Source organism: Dipodascopsis tothii (assembly GCF_038497935.1).
Source record: "Dipodascopsis tothii strain CBS 759.85 unplaced genomic scaffold V1510scaffold_2, whole genome shotgun sequence".
In the NCBI taxonomy this organism is placed as follows: domain Eukaryota; kingdom Fungi; phylum Ascomycota; class Lipomycetes; order Lipomycetales; family Lipomycetaceae; genus Neoaidaea; species Neoaidaea tothii.
The window spans coordinates 358,931-378,548 of record NW_027117986.1 but is presented as its reverse complement, the minus strand read 5'-3'; the positions used below and the strand labels follow the sequence as shown (position 1 = coordinate 378,548).

At 72.8% G+C, this 19,618-nt stretch overlaps 12 protein-coding genes across 12 annotated transcripts; 6 read left to right on the top strand and 6 right to left on the bottom strand.

The window, feature by feature from the left end:
* Window positions 1-6: 6 nt before the first annotated feature.
* On the top strand, window positions 7-807 carry V1510DRAFT_410140 (uncharacterized protein). Its single transcript, XM_066932674.1, has 2 exons — window positions 7-240; window positions 287-807. The coding sequence occupies exons 1-2, from the start codon at window positions 208-210 to the stop codon at window positions 761-763; spliced, it is 510 nt and encodes a 169-aa protein (XP_066791489.1). The 5' UTR covers window positions 7-207; the 3' UTR covers window positions 764-807.
* On the bottom strand, window positions 789-2,113 carry V1510DRAFT_427971 (PLC-like phosphodiesterase; the record flags this gene model as incomplete). The annotated part of the gene is made up of 3 exons (XM_066935236.1): window positions 1,917-2,113; window positions 957-1,885; window positions 789-797 (listed from the first exon to the last, which is right to left on the bottom strand). Exons 1-3 carry the CDS (start codon window positions 2,023-2,025, stop codon window positions 789-791), a joined length of 1,047 nt encoding a protein of 348 aa, XP_066791488.1. The 5' UTR covers window positions 2,026-2,113.
* A 2,733-nt stretch (window positions 2,114-4,846) lies between these two features.
* V1510DRAFT_400804 (Myc-type, basic helix-loop-helix domain-containing protein) lies at window positions 4,847-5,473 on the top strand (the record flags this gene model as incomplete). The annotated part of the gene is made up of 1 exon (XM_066931982.1): window positions 4,847-5,473. The coding sequence occupies one exon, from the start codon at window positions 4,847-4,849 to the stop codon at window positions 5,471-5,473; it is 627 nt and encodes a 208-aa protein (XP_066791487.1).
* Window positions 5,447-6,352, bottom strand: V1510DRAFT_410133 (uncharacterized protein; the record flags this gene model as incomplete). The annotated part of the gene is made up of 2 exons (XM_066932673.1): window positions 5,447-6,214; window positions 6,244-6,352. 2 exons carry the CDS (start codon window positions 6,347-6,349, stop codon window positions 5,541-5,543), a joined length of 780 nt encoding a protein of 259 aa, XP_066791486.1. The 3' UTR covers window positions 5,447-5,540.
* Window positions 6,353-6,383: 31 nt separating this feature from the next.
* V1510DRAFT_388624 (metal-dependent protein hydrolase) lies at window positions 6,384-7,492 on the top strand. The gene is made up of 2 exons (XM_066931721.1): window positions 6,384-6,506; window positions 6,538-7,492. Exons 1-2 carry the CDS (start codon window positions 6,451-6,453, stop codon window positions 7,466-7,468), a joined length of 987 nt encoding a protein of 328 aa, XP_066791485.1. The 5' UTR covers window positions 6,384-6,450; the 3' UTR covers window positions 7,469-7,492.
* Window positions 7,444-8,017, bottom strand: V1510DRAFT_410128 (ubiquinol-cytochrome c reductase complex 14 kDa protein). The gene is made up of 2 exons (XM_066932672.1): window positions 7,767-8,017; window positions 7,444-7,734 (listed from the first exon to the last, which is right to left on the bottom strand). The coding sequence occupies exons 1-2, from the start codon at window positions 7,892-7,894 to the stop codon at window positions 7,476-7,478; spliced, it is 387 nt and encodes a 128-aa protein (XP_066791484.1). The 5' UTR covers window positions 7,895-8,017; the 3' UTR covers window positions 7,444-7,475.
* A 1,143-nt stretch (window positions 8,018-9,160) lies between these two features.
* Window positions 9,161-9,801, bottom strand: V1510DRAFT_410126 (Spt4/RpoE2 zinc finger-domain-containing protein). The gene is made up of 3 exons (XM_066932671.1): window positions 9,578-9,801; window positions 9,459-9,546; window positions 9,161-9,425 (listed from the first exon to the last, which is right to left on the bottom strand). The coding sequence occupies exons 1-3, from the start codon at window positions 9,632-9,634 to the stop codon at window positions 9,238-9,240; spliced, it is 333 nt and encodes a 110-aa protein (XP_066791483.1). The 5' UTR covers window positions 9,635-9,801; the 3' UTR covers window positions 9,161-9,237.
* On the top strand, window positions 9,672-10,637 carry V1510DRAFT_400799 (putative methyltransferase-domain-containing protein; the record flags this gene model as incomplete). The annotated part of the gene is made up of 1 exon (XM_066931981.1): window positions 9,672-10,637. The coding sequence occupies one exon, from the start codon at window positions 9,672-9,674 to the stop codon at window positions 10,635-10,637; it is 966 nt and encodes a 321-aa protein (XP_066791482.1).
* A 266-nt stretch (window positions 10,638-10,903) lies between these two features.
* Window positions 10,904-12,406, bottom strand: V1510DRAFT_400798 (uncharacterized protein; the record flags this gene model as incomplete). Its single annotated transcript, XM_066931980.1, has 3 exons — window positions 10,904-10,925; window positions 10,990-12,256; window positions 12,286-12,406. 3 exons carry the CDS (start codon window positions 12,404-12,406, stop codon window positions 10,904-10,906), a joined length of 1,410 nt encoding a protein of 469 aa, XP_066791481.1.
* Window positions 12,407-12,467: 61 nt separating this feature from the next.
* On the top strand, window positions 12,468-13,405 carry V1510DRAFT_427964 (ribonuclease H2, subunit B; the record flags this gene model as incomplete). Its single annotated transcript, XM_066935235.1, has 1 exon — window positions 12,468-13,405. The coding sequence occupies exon 1, from the start codon at window positions 12,602-12,604 to the stop codon at window positions 13,403-13,405; it is 804 nt and encodes a 267-aa protein (XP_066791480.1). The 5' UTR covers window positions 12,468-12,601.
* A 463-nt stretch (window positions 13,406-13,868) lies between these two features.
* On the top strand, window positions 13,869-15,150 carry V1510DRAFT_372359 (Endonuclease/exonuclease/phosphatase). Its single transcript, XM_066931492.1, has one exon. The coding sequence runs from the start codon at window positions 13,897-13,899 to the stop codon at window positions 15,130-15,132; it is 1,236 nt and encodes a 411-aa protein (XP_066791479.1). The 5' UTR covers window positions 13,869-13,896; the 3' UTR covers window positions 15,133-15,150.
* A 111-nt stretch (window positions 15,151-15,261) lies between these two features.
* V1510DRAFT_410122 (peptidase family M1-domain-containing protein) lies at window positions 15,262-18,986 on the bottom strand (the record flags this gene model as incomplete). The annotated part of the gene is made up of 5 exons (XM_066932670.1): window positions 15,262-17,973; window positions 18,281-18,391; window positions 18,608-18,746; window positions 18,868-18,892; window positions 18,930-18,986. The coding sequence occupies 5 exons, from the start codon at window positions 18,981-18,983 to the stop codon at window positions 15,321-15,323; spliced, it is 2,982 nt and encodes a 993-aa protein (XP_066791478.1). The 3' UTR covers window positions 15,262-15,320.
* Window positions 18,987-19,618: the final 632 nt, after the last annotated feature.

Genomic DNA, 19,618 nt, shown 5'->3' with positions numbered 1-19,618 from the left:
CCCGTTCGCCGTCCACGCGCCGATCCAGTCGGCGCCCGTCCAATCCCGTCGCAGGCGTTGGCGTCTCTCCGCCGCCGTCTGCCGGCGTCATTCTGTCGTGCTGCAAACAAGGGCGTGGGAGGTATCAAACAAGCAACGAAAAAATTTCAGATCGTCTCCACCGTTCGCGGTTTCTCTCGTCACCAACACACACGTCCGCGGCCAAGGATGGGCAAATACTGGTGCAAACCGTGCAAAACAGTGAGTACTAATCTGGATGGCGCGTTGCGGCGGTGCTGACGGCCAGTTCGTGATAGACAGCAAGCTCGGGCGGACGCAGCATGAGACGTCCGGCCGGCACAAGGCGTCCATGAACCGCACGCTGCGGGATCTCCATCGCAACCAGCAGGCAAGCGAGCGCAGCGAGCGCGACGCCAAGGCCATGCTTGCCAGCATCGAGCGCATGGTCGGGCCATCCGTGGCCAAGACCAACGTGTCCCGACCGGCCGGTGCCAAGCCGGTGCCGTCTGTCGGCCCGCCGGCGGGGCCGGTCGGGTCGGCCACGGGACCGTCAGCCGGCCCGGCGCGGCCGCCGGGCATGGCCGCGCGGCCGCCTGGATCGGCGACTGCGGCAGGCCGCGGCCCCGCGTTTGGCAGCTCTTACGGCCGGACGCCGGCGATCGCGCCCGCGCGGCCACTGCCGACCATCGGCAAGCAGGGCCGAGGCGGCTACCAGGGGGCGGGCGGCTACAAGGGCGGGCCCCGGCCGCCGTACAAGCGGTAGGGCATGGTTCAATGTACAGTATAATTCACGGCGTCTTGAGTACAGCGTGGCGGGGCAGATGTGGCGGGCGTGCGGGCGGTGCGGGCAGTGCAGGCGGTGCGGGCGGTGGCTGTGGCGCGTCCGGCGGCTGTGGCGAGTGCGATGGCTGTGGCGACTGTGGCGACCGCGCCGGCCGCGGCGTCGCTGCGCACGCCGGCAGCTCCAGCGGCAGCTCCAGCTCCAGCCCTCGCGCCGGATTCTCCTGGTCGCCGTCGCCGTCGGCCGCGGTCGACGCCGAGCTCAGCGACGCCGAGCTCAGCGACGCCGGCGCCAGCGACGGCACACTGGACGGGCGCGGCGCCACGTTGCGCGCCACGATGTTGCGCACCAGCCACCAGTCGTCCTGGTCGGCAAAGTCCATCACCAGAATGCCGCATCGGCCCGGCGTCGCCTCCATGCGCGCCTTGATCGCCGGCGATATCGACGCCGCAATGTCCCGCGGCCAGCAGCGCATGTTCCAGAAGTTGGCGCCGGTGGTGAAGTTCAGAAAGTAGGCGTCCGGGCCGGCGTGGGCGCCGGCGCGGTCGATGTGGGCGACCACGTACTCGATCTTGCGCTGCACGTGCGCCGGGGTGTTGACCTCGCAGTAGTCCTGCACGCACAGCAAGCTCGGCCCGCCTGCGGGCTCGCCGGCCGTGTTGTACGGCCAGTCCGTGGCCGGAAAGCCGCTGCGGGCGTGCAACGCCGGCGGGGCGTCGAACCGGCGGAGGAGCACGGCGCGGCCGCGGCACTCGCCCAGGGCCGGAATCCGTGGCTCGCGGAACCAGCGGTCCGCGGCCGGGTCGAGGTAGTGCCGGGCGAGGAGCTGGGCGAGGTCGTGCTCGCGCCAGCCGTACGGGCCCTCGCCCTTGAGCGACACGATCACGGTCTCGGACGGGTGCGAGCGCAGGAACGCGTACACGCGGGCGAGCTCCTTGTCGAGCGAGACCGAGTGCGACGCAGCGACGGGGAACGCGCCGTGGACGACCTGCAGGCTGCTGCGGGACAGCGGCAGGTACGACCGCGCCAGGCGCAGATCGAGGAACCGCACGCCGTGGGCCAGCTGGACAGTCACGTTGACGTTCTGGCATCGCACCGAGGGATCTGGGGTCAGCGTGCCCGGCGCGCGACGTACACGACGTTCGGTACGCGGACGAGTTGTGCGTGCCGGCGAGCGAGAGCTGGCCGAGCGAGACCGTGTCCGGGATGGCGGCCATCCACGAGTCGAGCGGAAGCGGATCCATGGCGGAAGCCCGGGGCCGGGGCAGCCGAGCGTAGCGTGCGGGCCGGGCCAGACCGTGTCGAGCGTGTCGTGCGGGTCGCGGTGGTGAGGGCGGGCGCGGACAGAATCGGTCGGGGCGGGCGACCACGGATAGGTGTCGCGCGGCGCGACGGTTGTGCCGGCGCCCGTGCGCGGCACTTGCCGCGTCGGGGCCGCGCGGCGGCGGCGACTGAGCCGCAGGGCGTGCGGCGTGGCGCCGCAGGGCGTGCGGCTCAGTCACGAGTCACGAGTCACGCGCCGCACGAGTCACAGCCGGCCGGCGCCGGCCCGGCGCGACCCCGCCCAGCCGCCAGCCGCACAAGCCTGCGGGCGCCGTCCGGCAGGCAACCTCAGCCGCGACTTGGCGGCGGTGGCGGCCTCGCGCGCTGGCGGCCAGTGCAATCGTGCGCCAAGACGCAGTGGGCGTGGTCGGATTTCTCCGAGCCGGGTTCACGTGTCGCTGCCGCGCCGGTCATGCAGAGATCAACTGGACAGGTGTGTACAGTAGCGGCAGTTTGCATGAATTGGCTAGCACAAGCGCTGCATTAGACCGGCCACGACGTCGCCTCCTTGTCGCGCCATGGCCACAGCGGCAAAGCGCTGGTCGCGGCGGCAGCAGCGGGCAGCAGCGGGCAGGCCGCGGCAGGAAGGCGGCGGTACGCTGCGGGGCGGGAAGTGGATCGGGCGGGTGCCGGCCGCGGCGGGCGGCGGCTGGCCGGCCCCGGGCAGGCCCGTCGCCGGGCAGGCGGAGCGCTGGCGGCAGACGCTGTGACCTCGGCTCAGCGCTCGTTAGAATTGAGCGACCAGGAGGCGAAGCGGGCTAGGACATGGTGCGGGAGGCCAGCTGCCTGATTAAGCAGCTATAACCTGGTCAGAAGCCGAAAGGCCGGCCCCGCAGTACGGCGTCAGCCGGCCGGCCGGCCGAGTCGCCGCGCGAGGGCCCGAGGCAGGGTCCGCGGCAGGGCCGAGGCAGCCGGCCACAGCGGGCGGCGGGCGGCGTGGCAGGCGCGGTGCGGCGCGTCAACGGCAGTCGCCGGCCAGGCCAGGCCGCGGGCGGGGCGAGGCCGCAGGGTCTGACGGCACATCGCAGGGCGCCACGGCCGCCACCCGATACGGGCCCGCACTGGCGCCAGACCAGCGTGGGACTGCGCGCGCCAGCGTGCTGGCACGCGCCGCGTGCGACCAGCGGCCCGGCGGCAGGCGCGGCCGCAGCAGGCCGGCGCGCGCGCGAACATATTGCTGCCAATTCTGTAGAAAACAGCCGAGAGCGGCAAGTGCAGCGGCGGAATCCCGAACACGCATGAAAGAGCGTTAGCGCGCGCGCTAGGGCGCGCTAGCACGCTCAGGGCGACTTCGGTGCGGCGCTGCCACCAACGGTCGGTACGCTAGCCCGGTAGGGACGCGCTAGCCTGATGGCGCCGCAGACGAGCGCGCTGCGGCGCGCTAGCAGCGTCGACAGGATCGGCAGCTGCACCGATGCCCGCACTGGGCAGCGGGCTGCAGGCGGGCGGGCGTTGCCACAGCAACGGGGCGTCGTCCCAACAGAGTTCGTCCTAGCCCCGGCTGTCGTTTACTTTCACCCCAGACAACGGCGCCAATCGCGCTCCGCCAGCCGCGGAGGAACCATGCTCCGAGGGCCGTGCGCCGCCGTGGCACCAAGCCAGAGCGTACGGCGCGAACGGCCGGCCGGGCTGGGCGTATTCGGCTACACCTGCCGACTGGTCACCATGTGCGGCCGCGTGTCACTGAGCTCGCGCGGCTAGGCACCGGCTCGTTTGCACCCATGTGCGCGCTAACGGCGCCGCACAACCTGGCCGCCGGGTTCACGTCCAGCCGGGCGGCCCCGCAGCGGCCTGTGGCGGCGCGGAACAGCCGCGGCGGCGAGTCTGGCCGGGCCGGCCGCGGCCGGGCGCCTGCCGCCCGCCCGCACGCCGGGCCGCGCCCGGCCGGCTCGGCGGCACGCGCGCGTGCGCGCCGCGTGCCACGCGCGGCCTGACCCGGCCAGGCACCTGCTGGCCCGGCACGCCGGCGGCGGTGCCATGGGTCGGCCAGCGAAAAAACAGAGTTCGGGCGGTTAAGGTTCGCGTGCTCTGCACGCTAAACTCTATTGCACGGCAAAACGTCTTTCGCGGGATTTGACCGCCGCTACGTGCGCGCTAAATTTCATATTTACACTTACAGACTAGCGCTAGTGTAGCTTAAGACGGTGCTAGTCCTCAGTAGAACTAGCCGCGCTCAACAGCTCATCTGGGTGTGACGCTGCGCCCGCCGGTTGCGAAACGGCCGGCCGCGAGTCTGCGCGCGGCCTGCGCCGGTCCCGGCGCGCGCGGGGGCGGGCAGGCGCAGGCGCTGCCGCGCCGCCGGCCGCGGCCGCCGCAGCCCGCCGGCCGGCCGCCGCCTGGCCGCGCCCGCACCGCCGTGGCGCGGGCCCCGCCCGACGCGGCCTGGCGCCGGCGACCCAACAGGCGAGCGGGCAGGCGGCGCCGCCGCGCGACTGGCGGCGCCGCGGCCGCGCTGGGCCCGGGCGCGGCCGGCGACCCGCCTGTCGGGGCGGGCGCAGGTATCACGCCGTCTGCCGAACTTACTTTCGGCCTGATTATCACCCAGGGCTCTCAGTCCGGTTAGCTCGCGTCCGCGGGCGATTAGGCTCGGGCGTTTTGGCATATTGCGTTCGCTTACGGGTCTGGCACGCGGACCGGCAGGGCCATGCACGGCGCCTATATATAGCTTGGTGCCGGCACCGCGGCCGCAGCGACGCCCGTGGACGAGCCGCAGACAAGCAGCCCCCAGTCGAGCCCCCCCGCATGGATCTCAAGGCCATTGTGTCGCCGCCGTCGCGCGCGCGCGAGCCCCGCACGGCCGCCGCGCTGCGCCGCCAGTCCGACCCGGTCGTGCGCGCGCCGTCCGGGCCGTCGTCGCCCGTCTCGTCGCCCGAGGCCGAGGCCAGCTACCGCACATCCCCCCGCGACACGACGCTGGCGCCGGCGTGGGCGCCGGTCGCGGCCACGTCGCCGGCGTCGCCGGCCGCGTCGCCGGCGCCCACGTCGCCGGGCGCCTCCCGCCGCGTCGCCCACATCCTGTCCGAGCAGCGCCGCCGCGAGAGCATCAACGGCGGCTTCCTCGAGCTCAAGTCGAGCATCCCGCACTGCCGCGGCACCCAGGACTCCAAGGCCGTGATTCTGCGCAAGGCCGTCAACTACATCGCCGTGCTGGAGGGCGAGCTGGCGCGCGCCCGCCACGAGGCCGACGCCGCCCGCCGCGCCGTCCCGCGCGTGCCCTACGGCGCGCCGTACATGCCGGCCGCAGGCCCGCCGGCATACGCGCCGCCGCCGGACGCCTACGGGTACCCGCAGTACTACGTGCCGAGCGCGCCGCCGCCGCCGCCGCCGCGCTCGCGCCAGCCGAGCTGGAACGCGCGCGGCCACGTGTAGCATGCATGAGACGCCGGCGTTGGGTTTTGTTTTAATTTTGGTGTACTTAATCAACCGGCGCGAGCCGTTACGATCGATAGAGCCCGCGCTGGGCGGCGTAGAGGGCGACGGCCGGGTGCAGCAGCCCGGCGGTGGCGGCGGCGGTGGCGGCGGCGTCCGCGGCGGCGGCCGTCGCCAGCGCGCGGCGCGCCGCCGACGACGACACGGCGCCGGTGGCCGCGCCCGGCTCGATCACGGCCAGCCGGGCGGCCCACGCCGGCGGCGCGGCCGTGCGGCCGGCGGCCACGTCCGCTGCCAGCGCGCGCTGCTCGGCGGCCGGCGGCCAGTCCGCGCCGTCGCGCACGACGACGGCCAGCCGCGCCTGCGCCATGAACCCGGCCAGCGCGGCCGCCACCGGCCGGTCGTAGTACTTCGCGTCCAGGAGCCGCACGGCCGTGTCGTAGCCGACCAGGTACACCTGCTCGCCGGCGGCCAGCTCGGCCACGCCCGCAGCCTTGTCCACGAACCGGGCGTGGCGCGTGAGGCCGACGGCGACGGCCGCGGCGGTGCCGGCGTCGGCCAACTCCGCGGCCAGCAGCTCCATCATCGCCAGCCGCTCGGCCAGCGGCGCCGGCACGTCGCCCTTGTCGGCATTGCGCACGGCCAGCAGCAGCAGCAGCCGGGGCGCGGTCTCGCGCGCGCACGCCAGCCGGGCCAGCTCGGCGTGGGCCGCCGTCGGCGGGTTGAAGGACGAATCCAGGACTGGGTCAGCGGCGCCGGCGCGTACGCACCTATCAGCGGGCCGTCGCCATCGAGCCGGCCGTGGACGAGCTCGGCGCCGCGATCGCCGGCCGCAAACGCGGCCAGCGCGCGCTGGTAGTGCTCCGCGGACGGCATTGGGGGCGGCGGACGCGGCGGCGGCAGATCTCGCGATAGCCGGGTAAGTGGGCGAGGGTGTGTCTAAAAATTTGCGCCCGGCGCCGGCCAGATCAGCGACCATGACGGAGCAAAACAGCAAGAAGCCGCGCACCGCGCTGACGATCGGCACCCACAAGTAAGTCCCCCGGCCGCGGCGCTGACCGCAGCGGCACGTTCCACGCGGACGAGGCCCTGGCCGTGTACATGCTCAAGATGCTGCCGCGGTTCAAGGACGCGACGGTCGTCCGGTCGCGGACGCCGGACGTGCTCGAAGCCTGCGACATCATCGTCGACGTCAGCGGCGTGTACGACGGCACCAAGCACTTTGACCACCACCAGCGCGGGTTCGCCGAGACGTTCGCGCCCGAGTACGCGACCAAGCTGAGCTCGGCCGGGCTGGTGTACAAGCACTTTGGCCGCGAGATCATCGCGACGGCGCTGGACGTGGACGCGGCCGACGCCGCGGTCGAGACCGTGTACGGGCACCTGTACCGGCAGTTTGTCGAGGCCATCGACGCCAACGACAACGGCCAGAGCGCGTACCCGGAGGACGTCAAGCCGGCGTTTGCGACCGGCGGCATCACGCTGCCGTCGATGGTCGCCGACCTCAACCCGGCGTGGAACGCGGACAGCTCGGACGAGGCGCTGTTCGCCGGCTTCGAGCGCGCGTCCGCGCTCATCGGCGGCGTCTTCGCCGGCAAGCTGCAGTACTACGGCCGCGCGTGGCTGCCGGCCCGCGCCGTCGTCCAGGCCGCGCTCGCCGCGGCCGCCGACCCGCGCGTGCTCGTGCTCGAGCAGTTCGTGCCGTGGAAGGACCACCTCTACGCGCTCGAGGCCGAGCTCGGCGCCGAGGGCCGCACGCAGTACGTGCTCTACCCCGACAAGACGTCGTGGCGCATCCAGGCCGTCGCGGTCTCGCCCGCGAGCTTCGTCTCGCGGCGCGCGCTGCCCGAGCCGTGGCGCGGCCTGCGCGACGACGCGCTCTCCGCCGTCGTCGGCGCCGGCGCCGTCTTTGTCCACGCCTCCGGCTTCATCGGCGGCCACTCGACCCGCGACGGCGCGCTCCACATGGCTAACATGGCGCTGTCCGACAGCTAATGTATTTCTATTTGTTGCGGGTGATCACCAGGTTGTCCAGCTCCTCGCGCTCGTTGGCCTCGGCCTGCGCCTCGAGGATGTACGGCAGCAGGTACCGCGTGTCCTCCTCGGCCGGCAGGTACTGGTCCTTCGGCAGGATCTGCTGCTGCAGCGAGAGCTGCATCGCGCGGCGCAGGCGGAACACGCGCGAGTAGTAGTCGTCCTTGGGCAGGCGCGAGATGGCCTTCTGCACCACCGGGCTCTCCTCGGCGATGAGGTCGTCGAACCTGTGGTCAGCACGCCCGCGGCACGCACTCACTTGAGTCCCATTTTGCGGTAGCCGTTGGCGCTCTGCAGCGCGCCGGCCACCGGCGTCAGCAGCTTGGCCAGCGCCGGCTTGGACTTGATGTACTTGGCGATCTGCGTGGCCTGGATGCTCGTAGCCATTGTGGTGCGTCTCGGATGTTGTAGAGGAAAGAAAAAATTCCGCCGCCTTTTTGGCCGCGGCCGCGCTTTCGCCGCCCTGCGATTGGCCCAGCCCGTGTCGCGCCGCAGGCCCAATGCGGCATAGTCGCCACAACGCCGACTGCTTTACGGCGCAACCGTCGCGCCTCATCCGCCGCACCCGCTGCGGCGCTGATCCTCTTCCTGTCCGCCGGCTGGACCCGCGTCATGTCCCAGCGGCACCAATCGCGGTTGGCGGCCGCGCTGCACCGGCTGCGGCGCGCGTTTCCGTTTTGCCGCGCGCTCGCCGGCTGCGGCGCGCGCGTCCATCTGGGGCAGACGCTCCTCGGGGTCTACGAGTCTGCGCGGCGACTGCTGCGGAGACGGGCCCGCGGAGACGACTGCCCGGTGACAGGGCGGCGGGTAGACCGAGCCGCACGGAATGCGGCTTGCCTGGCGAGACGCCCGGCGGGAAGGCTCTCGACGAGGCGGCGCCGGGGGCTCACGGGCACGCCTGCGCGACCGCCGGGCGGCGCCTGCGGCAGGGCGGCAGCGGGACTGAGCCGCACTACATACGGCTCACGCGCGCCGTCCAGCCTAGCGCGCGCAGACACCGAGCCGCAGCGCATGCGGCTCATACGCGGCACGGCGTCCACCTTCCGTAAAGTCGCCGCCGGCCAAACGCCGTCCGCGAGCCGCCAGCGACCCATCGACGGCAGCCGTGCGGCCGGCCTCGGACAGACGTTAAGCCGCACGGCACAGCTCAGCGTAAGAGCCTACCCGCAGAACAGCCACCACCGCGCGGCGCCGTAGCTCGCAGACGCCGAGACGCCAGTTGCATGACTGCACGTGTGTACTTGTGCGACTCTACGCGGGCTAGCAGTGGCCGTCATGCGCACAGACGGATCACAGCCCATACGCACGGCGCTTGATAGATCACAGTCGTGATCTACCAAGCAGCCGTTCAGGGTCTACCGGCCCGCCCACCTCGCAGCCGCGACGAGGCCGCACGGCGCCTGAGGTGCGGACGTGGCGGTGACGGCCGTGGCGGTGCGTGCTGGCGTGCTGGCGTTCCCGCAAACACGCGCACAAGGCCAACCGGCAGCACGCGATCCGACCCAGCGCGACAGCGGCGCACGCAGCAGCGCGGCGGCATCTCGACGTCCGGCGGGCTGTCCCGGCGCGGCCGTCTGCAGCCGTGCTGTCGCCCGCAGGCTGCCGCAGGCCGGCGCCGGCTGCCGTCCAGGCGGCGCATCGACGCCGACCACCCTCGCAGCTCACCGCGCAGCACGCCAGCGCAGCCGCCGCACACCCAGCATCTCTCGTAACTCATCAATCGTACATTTCTAGTCCTGAACACTGCCGTCGCGCGGCCGGTACTGCACACCCTGCGCCGCCAGCGACTGGATGATGTCCTCGGGCAGCTTGCCGTTGACCTTGACCGCGTACGTCCCCGACTGGAACGAGTCGATCCGCAGCCAGCGGGCGACCCAGGAAGCGTCTGGCGAAGACATGGCCACAAAGCCCTCAAAGGCTGGCGTCAGCGTGCGCCCGGCGGATCACTTACAAGGACTGGTGCAGGCGTGCACGTTCTCCTCGGAGTTGCGCAGACTCAGCAACGAGTCGCAGTTCGGGCAGCCCTGCTCGACAAAGGCCTGGGGTCAGCGGCGCCGGCACAGCACTCACGTTGAACGTGCGGACGATGCCGCAGACGAGGCAGGCGCGCTCGGAGCGGATCGACATGGTGGGTGAAGAGGCGAGGGCGCAAATTCTCACGACAATGTTCCACGTCCGGTTCCTGAAATTGCCGGCGGCAGAGGCCCGCGGCCGCGCCGTGACGCTGGCGGCCGTGGTGACGGTCACGACCGACCTGGGCGAGTCGTTCTGCGAGGACGTGGGCGAGCTGGCGGTGACGGCGGTGGCCGGCACCGAGCAGGAGCTGCTGACGGGCGGCGGCCGGCCGGTGGCGGCCACGCGGGCGCGGTGGACGGGCGGGCGCACGGCGCGCGTGGCCGTGGACGTGCCGGCGGGCGCGGGCCTGGTCGCGGTGGCGGTGGCCGGCACGGGCGCGCTGGCGGGCGCGCTGGCCGTGCGATCGGCGCCGCTGCGCGTCGTCCGCGGCGCGGCCGTCTACGCCGAGCCCGGGCTGGTCGTGCGGCGAGCGGGCCCGGTCGTGGTCGCCGAGGCCACCGGCGAGAGCATCATGGCGCACGTGTGGGACTCGGCCGTGGCGCTGGCCGCGCACGTCGAGCGCGCGCGCGTGCTGCCGGCGGGCCCGGTGCGCGTGCTCGAGCTCGGCGCGGGCTGCGGCACGGCGGGGCTGGCGCTGGCCCGGCAGGCCGGCCGCGGCTCGCGCGTGCTGCTGACGGACGAGGCCCCGGCCGAGGCGCTCTGCCGGCGCAACATGGCCCTGAACGCGCCGGCCGCGGCCGTCGACTTTGCCGCGCTCGAGTGGGCCGCCGCCGCCGCCGCGCCGGCCGGCGCGCCTGCCGCCGCCGTCGTCGACGCCGCCTGGGACGTCGTCGTGGCCTGCGACTGCACCTACAACCCCGACTCGTACGGCGCGCTGGCCGCGGTGCTTGCGCGCGCGGCCGGCGCCGCCGGCACCGTGCTGATCGTGCACAAGCGGCGCCACGGCGGCGAGCGCGCGCTCTGGCCGGCGCTGGCCGAGGCCGGCCTGGCCGTGGTCTCGCGCGAGCCGCTCGGCGCGGCCGGCGTCGAGCTCGCGCGGTTGCGGCGGAATTGATCATTAGCGACACACGTGGACGGCATTGCCGGTGGCGTAGATCCGGCGGCCGTCGCGGTCCCGCGGCGACCGCGGACCGCCGGGCTTGTTGAGCTCGGGCCGGCCGCGCATCGCGCGCCGGCTGGCCGACTCGACGTGGAAGTCGCAGTACTGGCTGCGGCGCGTGTCGACCCACGCCGGGCACGGCCGGTCGAGCTTGGTGCGCGCGGCGCACGCGGCCAGGTCGCGCGCGCGGCCGATCTCGAGCACGGCGTCGTCGGCCTCGGTCAGGTTGAGCGCCAGCCCGGACTCGGGCCGCGCGTAGACGCCGGGGTTGAGCACCGCCACGACTGCGCCCGCCCGCAGCTTCCACAGCCGCTCAAAGGCCTTGCCGAGCACAAACACGTCGACCTGCACGCGCAGGTCCGTCAGCGTCAGCACAAAGAACTTGCCGCGGCCGCGGGTCTCGCGCACGGGCGACTTGGTTGCGACCGCGCCGACGACGACCCAGTTGGCGTGCGCGGGGGGGTTGTAGTCGGGCGGCTTGATGGCCGCGCAGACGCTGGCGACCGTGTAGACGGCCTTGTCGGCGAGGACCGACGCCACAGTGGCTGCGGGCGTGTAGCGCGACGACAGCGCCAGCTTGGACGTCGGGTCGGTGTCTGTGGCTGGTGGCGGGCGCGCGGGGGCGGTGGCGGCGGCGCGTGCGGCTGACGACGACGCGTCCGTGGCGCCCGTGGCGCCCGTGGCGCGGGCGGCTGACCCCGTGGCGCCCGCCGCTGCCCGGCTCGCCGGTCGTGGCGGTGCGGCCTGTGTGTGGCTGGCCGGCTGCGGCCGCGGCGTGGGCTGCGACGCGGACCGCGCCAGCGCCGGCCGGTCGGGCCGCGGCGCCGGCTGCGACGCCGGCTGCGACAGCGGCTGCGACGCCGGCTGCGACGCCGGCTGCGCCAGCCGTGCCAGCTGCGGCGCGCCCACTTCCAGATCGTCGTCGCTGTCGGCGTCCTGCGCCGTCGCCGCTTCCGCCGTCGCCGCCGCCGCCGCCGTAGCCGTCGCCGCCGAGTCGGCCAGACCAAACCCCTTCACGCGTGCCTCCCGCAGCCGTGCCGCCTGCTCCTCGCGGTCGCGCTGCTGCCGGCGCTGCGCCATAAACCGCTCCGCAAACGACGCCGCTGGCGCGGCCGCCGCAGGCGCCGCCGCCGGCTCGCGGACCACCGCAAACGTGATCGCCGGGCGCGGCGCCCGGCGCAGCGACACGTCGTGCGCGTTCACGCCGCGGTCCAGGCCCAGCGACTTGCGTTTGGCCGCCACGCTCTCGGCCGTTGCCGCCGGCTTTTGCGGCGACGGCGACGCCGGCACCAGCACGCGTCGCTTCGGCGGCGTCGACGGGATCTCGACTTGCGCCAAGTGCTTGTCGAACAGCTTGTCGGGTCTCTCGGGCTTGTCGAACGGCCTGTCGAGCGACCGGTCGCGCCGCGCGCGTTTGGCCGCGTCCGATCCGGCCGGCACGGCCACCTTGGCCGGCACCTTGCGTTTTGGCGACGGCGACGGCGGCTCAGCCGGCCGCTGCGTCTTGCGCGCCAGCTTGGCCTGCACGACGGCCAGCTGCGCGCGCAGGGCCTCGACCTGGGTCCTCAGCGTGTCTGCGTCAGCGGGCTCGGCGACAACCTACCCTCGTCCTCGGACTCCGAGTCGGCGGCAAACCCCGGCGACACGGCGACCGCGGCGCCGTCGTCCGGCGCCCGCTCGGCTCGCGGCTTTGTAGGCGTTGTCAGCAGCGCGAGGTCGGTCATCGTGGGTGCGTCTGGGGGTCGTGGCTTGCGTGCACGCGTTTTTACGCGCTACGCCGCACCAGCCCGCGATCCACGCCGCCCGAGCAATTGCCGCAGCCCGCCCGCTGCCGCCCTCGATCCGCCTGCTGCCGCTCGCTGCCGCCTGCTGCCGCCTGCCGCCCGCCCTAGCCGCCGCCAGCCGCGCCGCGGCCCGCCATGGCCCACGTTTTTGTCCTGCCGGCTGACGCCCAGCTCGTCCGGCTGCCGCCACACGCCGGCGCGCCGCCCCGCCGCTACGCGGTCACTGCCGACCGGCTCTACGAGCTCACGGCAGTGGACGGCCACGGCTCGCTGCTGATCGAGCCCGCGGCTGCGCGCGCGTCCGCCCGCGTGGTCGTGGCCACGCCGACGCCGGGCTACGCGCTTCTCCTCGACACGCTCGCCAGCCACGCCGACAAGTTCCTGGCCGCGTCCGACGTGGTCTCGTTCGCGACCGCAGCCGTGCCCGCTCTGGCGGCCGTGCCGGAGGCCGTCCTGGTGCGCGGCCTGCCGGCCGTGTGCGACACGGTCGACGGCGGCGCCGAGCCCTGCTTCCGGCTGTCCACCGACCGGCTGGTCGCGCACGTCCGCGCGTGCGCCGCACGCGCTGCCGCCTGTCTGCCGCCGCCGCTGGCCGCCCGCGCTGCCGACTTGACCGCGCCGCCGCTGGCCGCGCCGCCAGACGTCGTCGACGCCGCTGCTGCCGCGGCCCCTGCCGCCCGTCTCCGCCTGGCGCTGGCCGCCGCCGTGCGACCGCTGCCGCCGGCGCTGGCCGCCACCGTCACCGCCGCCGCGGCGCCCGACTTTGCCGCGCTTGACGCCGTGCTGACGTCGCTGGCCGCGCTCAAGGCGCCCGTGCTGGCTGCGGCCAACCCGAACGCGCCCAAGGCCGCCAAAAAGACGGCTGCGCGCAAGTCGGCCGGCGTCCGCAAGCCGGCGCGGCCGGCCGGCCAGCGCTCGCTCAAGGCGTTCTTTGGTTAATACATTATTTGCGGCTATACGCCGCACACCGCGCGGCTCACTGCCGAAGGCAGCTACCCTCCACGGAGTCGCCGCCGGAGGCTCGTCCACCGGCCTGCGCACGAGCCTCCGGCGGCGGCGCCGGGGGGGGGGGGGGGCGCCGGCCGGGCGGGCGCCGCCGGGCGGGCGGTAGTCGCCGCCGGAGGCTCGTGCGCAGGCCGGTGGACGAGCCTCCGGCGGCGACTCCGTCGAGGGTGGCTGCCCTTCGGGCAGGGTCGAGCCGCGCTGCCGAAATTGATCCAGTGTCCGGACGGCGCGCATCTGGGAGCCGCACAGTGTGCGGCGCGACGCGACGCGCAGGCACGTGTTGGGAGCGCACGCTTGCGGCCGCGCCGCATCGGGGGATCAGCGCACGGGCCACCGCCGCACGACCTGCGGCTCCCAAGGACGCGCAGCACCACCAGTGGCAACAAACAACAGGTAGGCGACCAAGCGGCGCGGCTGACGGCAGAATGGCTTCCACAGTGACGATCGCGCTCTTCACGTACAACTGCGGCAAGGTGCTGCACCCCGTCGAGAGCCTGCGGCGGCCGCTGGACCGGGCGATCGGGCCGGCGGCGGCGGTCGCCGGGGCAGACGGCCGGGCCGGCGCCGTCGGGCCGGCGCCGGACGTGGTCGTGCTCTCGCTGCAGGAGATTGCGCCGGTGCAGACGTGCTTCTTTGGCAGCGTCGGGCCGTTCATCGAGCCGTTTGTGCAGGCGCTGGACGCGCTGGGCTACGTGGCGGCCGGCCGGGAGGTGCTCGGATCGACGGCGTGCGTCGTGTTTCTGGCGGCGCGCGCGCGGTACGTGGCCACGGACGTGCGGCGGTCGTCGTTTGCGTTTGGCCCGATGGCGACGAGTCTGAAGGGCGCGGCGGGCGTGCGGCTGACGCTGACGCCGGTGGGCGCAACGGACGGCGCGGCCGGCGCCGACTTCACGTTTGTGGCGGCGCACTTTGCGGCGAACGAAGGCATGCGCGGCGCGCGCGACCTGAACTTCTCGGACATGGCCGCCAACCTGTTTGCGGAGCCGGGCCACGGCGCGGCCGGGCTGTACGCGGCGCACACGCACCTGTTTGTGCTCGGCGACCTCAACTACCGGGTCGATTTTGCCGAGAAGCGCGCGCTGGCGTGGTCGGCCGACGCGCACAAGGACTTCTTTGCGTGCGACGAGCTCACCGACAGCCTCGCGTCCGAGAAGGCGTTCTACGGCCTGGCCGAGCCGCCGGTGCTGTTCCCGCCGACGTACAAGTTCAGCGAGCACGCGCCGGCGGCGGCGCCGGCGCCGGGGCTGGCGCCGACGCGGCCGTACAGCAGCAAGCGCACGCCGTCGTGGTGCGACCGCATCCTGCACCTGCGGTACGGGCCGGGGACGGGCGTGCGCGTGCACGCGTACACGTCGGTGCCGGAGCTGACCGAGTCGGACCACATCCCGGTGGTGCAGAGCGTGACGGTGCCGCTCAAGGCGCCGCAGGACGTCGTGCACGACGCCGTGGCCGCGCTGCGTGCACATCCGGGCTACGGTGGTCGCCGATGGCGAGCAGGTCACTTCGAGCACGCTCTGGGTTATGCACTCTACCTGGGCGACCCGGCCGTGATGGCCGTGTTTGTGGTGCTGCTGGCGGCAACGGTGTACGCGCTGCTGCGGACGGCGCCGGCGAGCGCGCCGGCGCTGGTGCCGGGGGCGCCGGCCGTGCGCGTGGTTTAGCCGAGGCTTGTATTTTCTGTCTAGAGCGGGCGCCGCACGCCGTGCGGCGCGCGGGGAGCGGCGCCGCACGGCATGCGGCTCGGGCGCGCCGCACGGCGTGCGGCGCTCAGCCGCACGCCGTGCGGCTCAGGCCGCCCGCGGCGCGCCGGCCGACATACGGCCGGTCACAGCCGCGCCCGCCCGGGCCTTCAATAGTACCCGTTCTCCTGGAGCCACTGCTTGAGCACGCCGTCGTCGCGCTCCACCCACGCGATCTTGCTGCGGATGCTCTCGAGCGACTGCGCGAGGCCCTTGTCGTAGCCCTTGGTCGCCCGGTTGGCGAAGAACTCCTCGACGTCGGCCACGGCGGCCGCCGTCGAGAAGCCGCCGGTCGAGAGCGAGACCACGGACGACAGCATGGACAGGCCCGGCGGGAGCATGCGCTCCAGCTCGTCCCAGTGCGCCTTGACCCAGTTCCAGAGCGCGATCGTGCCCTCCGGCGACGCGCGCAGGCCGCCCATGGGCAGGTACACGTCCTGGGCCTTGACCGAGCCGTCCAGAATCAGCGCCAGCGTCTTCTCCATCAGCACCGGGTCCGTCGTGCGGCCGAGCTGGCGCAGCGCCGTGTTGCGCTCGTCCGTGTTGACCGGGTTCAGGTACGTGTTGAGGATCGTCTGCCACTCGTGCTCGCCGCCGTTCTGGAGCGCGATCGCAAAGACCGAGGCCTTGAGGTTCGGGTGCAGCGCCTTCTTGTCGCCGGCCGCGAACCGCTTGAAGAGGTCCTGGGCGGCGGCAATGACCTCGGCGTCGCCGGCCAGACCGGCCGAGCCGAACATGAGCGCCTTGAACTGCTGCTCGACGTGGCCGACGTCGCCGTCGAAGGACCAGCCGAGCTCCTTGGCCTTGGGCGCGGTCAGCTCGAGCTGGAACTTCTTGAGCGCGTCGCGGGTGGCCTTGTCCTCAAACAGCCAGGCGCTGCGGATGGCCGCGATCCGGGCCGTGATCTCGTCCCAGACCACGAACTGGTCCTCGTTCTTCCACTCGGACACGAGGCTGAGCAGGCCGGTCGTGGACGCGTAGCCGGACGCGGCGAGCGCGCCGGCGTCGGCCACGAGGCCGGCACGGTCCTCGACCGAGAGCAGGCCCTTGGCGGCGTCCGCGCCGAGGCGCGCGAGGCGCTTGGGCGGGTACGCCACGCGGTAGATGCCCGAGTGGTCCGCGTTGACCTTGAAGAACGCGCCGGCCGAGACGTCGGCGGCAGCGTCCACGGACGCGGTCGCGGACGTGGCCACAATGCGCGCCTTGCCGTCCGCGATCTCGATCGTCGCCTCGCGCTCGTTGAGCATCAGCGACTCGTCGACGCCGTCCGCCGTGCGCAGCGCCAGCGACACCGGGAAGATGACCTTGTCCTCCTCGGGCTTGACGTCGCCCGAGGTCAGGAACCGGTTCTGGCGCACGCGGATGGTGCGCTCGTTGACCTCGGTCACGGTCAGGACCGGGTAGCCGATCTGCTTGGTCCACGAGGCCATCAGCGAGCTCACGTCCTTGCCCGAGACCTCCGAGAGCGCGTCCCAGAGGTCCGAGGTCTGCGTGTTGCCGTACTGGTGGCGCTTGAGGTAGACCCGCACGCCCGCGATGAACACGTCCTCGCCGAGGAACTTGGACACCATGCGCAGCACGCACGAGCCCTTGGAGTACGAGATCGCGTCGAAGATCTGGTTGATCTCGTCCGCGCGCTTGACCGGGACCTCGATCGGGTGCGACGAGCGCAGGCCGTCGAGCCGCAGCGCCGCCTGCAGGTTGTCGGTCACGTACGTCTCCCAGACCTTCCAGTCGGGGTAGAACTCGTTGCACGAGAACCACGACATCCAGGTGGCGAAGCCCTCGTTCAGCCAGAGGCCCTCCCACCAGTCCATCGTGACCAGGTTGCCGAACCACTGGTGCGCCAGCTCGTGCTGGACGACCTCGGCCACGCGCTGCTTGGTGGCCGCGCCCGACGTCTCCTCGTCGAAGAGCAGGTCGACGACGCGGTACGTGATCAGGCCCCAGTTCTCCATCGCGCCCGCCGAGAAGTCGGGGATGGCGACCATGTCCATCTTCGGCAGCGGGTACGGCATGTCGAACGTCTCCTCGAAGAACTTGATCGTCTTGGCCGCCAGGTCCGACGAGAACTGGCCCTGGGCCTCCATGCCCGCCGGCGCGTACACGCGCACCGGGATCCGGAACGACGTGGTCTCGACGTACTTGAGCTCGCCCACGATGAACGCCAGCAGGTACGACGACATCTGCGGCGTGCGGTTGAACAGCACGCGCTTCTTGCCGCCGGCCACCTCGGTCTCCGAGTGCACGTCCATGTTGGACAGGCACGTCAGGTGCTTGTCGGCCACGAGCGCGATCGTGAACGTTGCCTTGAGCGCGGGCTCGTCGAACGACGGGAACGCGCGCCGGCAGTCCGTCGGCTCCATCTGCGTCGTCGCCATGAACTTGGTGCTGCCGTCGGCGTCCGTGTACGACGACCGGTAGAAGCCGGCCATCTTGTCGTTCAGGATGCCCGTGAACTTGCTCGTGAACGTCACCCGCGACCCGGCCGTGAACGACACCGGGAACGTGAACGCGATCGACTGCGCGTCCTCGTCCGCGGTCTGCGCCGTGGCCGAGTGCGTCAGCCCGCCGACCGTCACCGTCGCCGAGTGGATCGTCAGCTCCAGCGCGTTCAGCGTGACCGTGTTGGACGCCTCGAGCACGTCCAGCACGATCGCCACCTCGCCCTCGAACGTGAACTTGTCAAAGTCCGGCTCGAGCGTGACATCGTAGTGCGTCGGCCGCACGTTCTGCGGCAGAATCTGGCGCGCGGGCTCCGGCCTGTCTCCGTCAGCGCTCGTCCGGCGGTGGCGGGCGATTATCAGCGGCGGGGCCACCAGCAGCAGAAACGCCGCAAAGAGCAGCACTATCGCCCGCGGCCGCGACCACGCCCGCGCCGGCCCGCGGCCGACCGGCCGCCGGCCAGCGCGCGTCCGGCGCGGCATCCGCAAGCGAGCCATCACATCTCCGACTGCCATGGCGAGTTCTTCGTGTGGGAGAGAACGAGCCTGGGAGGAGGGCTGCGCTTGGGAACCTAGGGCCGCGCCACTGTGCCCAACGCCGATTGGCCATGTGGCCACCAACTCACCCGGCAGCATCGGTAGCGGCTGTGTTCAGCATCGGAGCGTCGAATTCGGACAGCCGGTAGTGGTGTTGACAGCGGCGCCGCGACGGACTACTTGCAAAGGCCCGCTGGTTCCTGCTGGCCGGTTAGCGCACGCTATCACATGCGTGACCGCGCTCGGACGCGCCCCTGGGGCGGCCGCCGGGGGCCGCGGCCGGCCGGCCGATCGGCCTGGGCCGGCTGCGGCCCCTGCCGGCCGCGCGGCTGCCGCCGGGCGGCCGGGGGGACCCTGGCGGCCGTGCGGCGCGCGCGGATCGGCGCGCGCGCGCCCCCACGCCTTGCCCTGCGTACCTGGGCTGGCTATCGCGCGGATAGCTGGGACGGACAGATGGACTGAAGGCCGCTCGGACGGATGATCCACTATTCTGAAGCAAACCCGGACGGTTTGGCTTTGTGTAGAATCGGAGCTGGCGAAAAACGACAGAGTGGACTAAGCGTTAGAGCCGTAGAACAGCGAGGAATTATAAGCCGCCGGCCACACCGGCCGGCCACCCGCGCAATTGCCCGCCGCCCGGACGGGCTGGGCCGGCCGCGGACGAGGGAGAGCATACCGTTGCCATGGAAACCGCTGGAAGCCTGTTACCCGGTCAGCCCGCCCGCGCGGCCTACTCACGTGATCCCATGCTGTCGCACCGGCGACGCGGCCCAGGACGCCCGCGAGACGCATGATCTGCGGTCAGCTGTGGCCCGGGGTGCGGCGGTGTGGCGGTGCCTGTTGCGCCGCGGCACGGTCGCCGCGGGCCGCGCGGCGGCGGGCCGCGGGTCGCGGGCGGGTCGATCTGCCGGCGGCGCGGGGCGGGGCGGCGGCGGCGGGGCGGCGGCGCGCACGCCGGCCGTGATGCGGTGGCCCGCCGGCCGGCACGCGCCTGCGCCGGCGCCGTCGTGGCTGCTTACCTTGGAGCACAATGCGGTTTGGTAGAGCGGTGCGGTGGATAAAATTTTAGTAGACGCCGCAGCGCGTGCGGCGCGGTCACGTGCGATAGCACCGCGGCTGCGGCGCGCGGCCGGAGCCGGGCGTGGCGGTGCCTGCTGAGCCGCACAGCGTGCGGCACATAGCCGCGCGCCAGCGCAGCTTGACCTGCCCGAGAGCTCACGCCGTTCACGGGTTGAACCGCGGGCCCGTACGCGAGCGCTCCAGCCCGGTGCTACCGTGGGCATGCACGCGAGCCGGAAGACGACCATCCGGCAGCGGCTACGGCCATGGCGCTGGTCCGAGCCGCATGCCAGTTGCATGCCGTGCGGCTCATAGCCGCGCAACCCTCGGCCGAGGCCAACGCTCGTCCGAGCCGCACGGCATGCGGC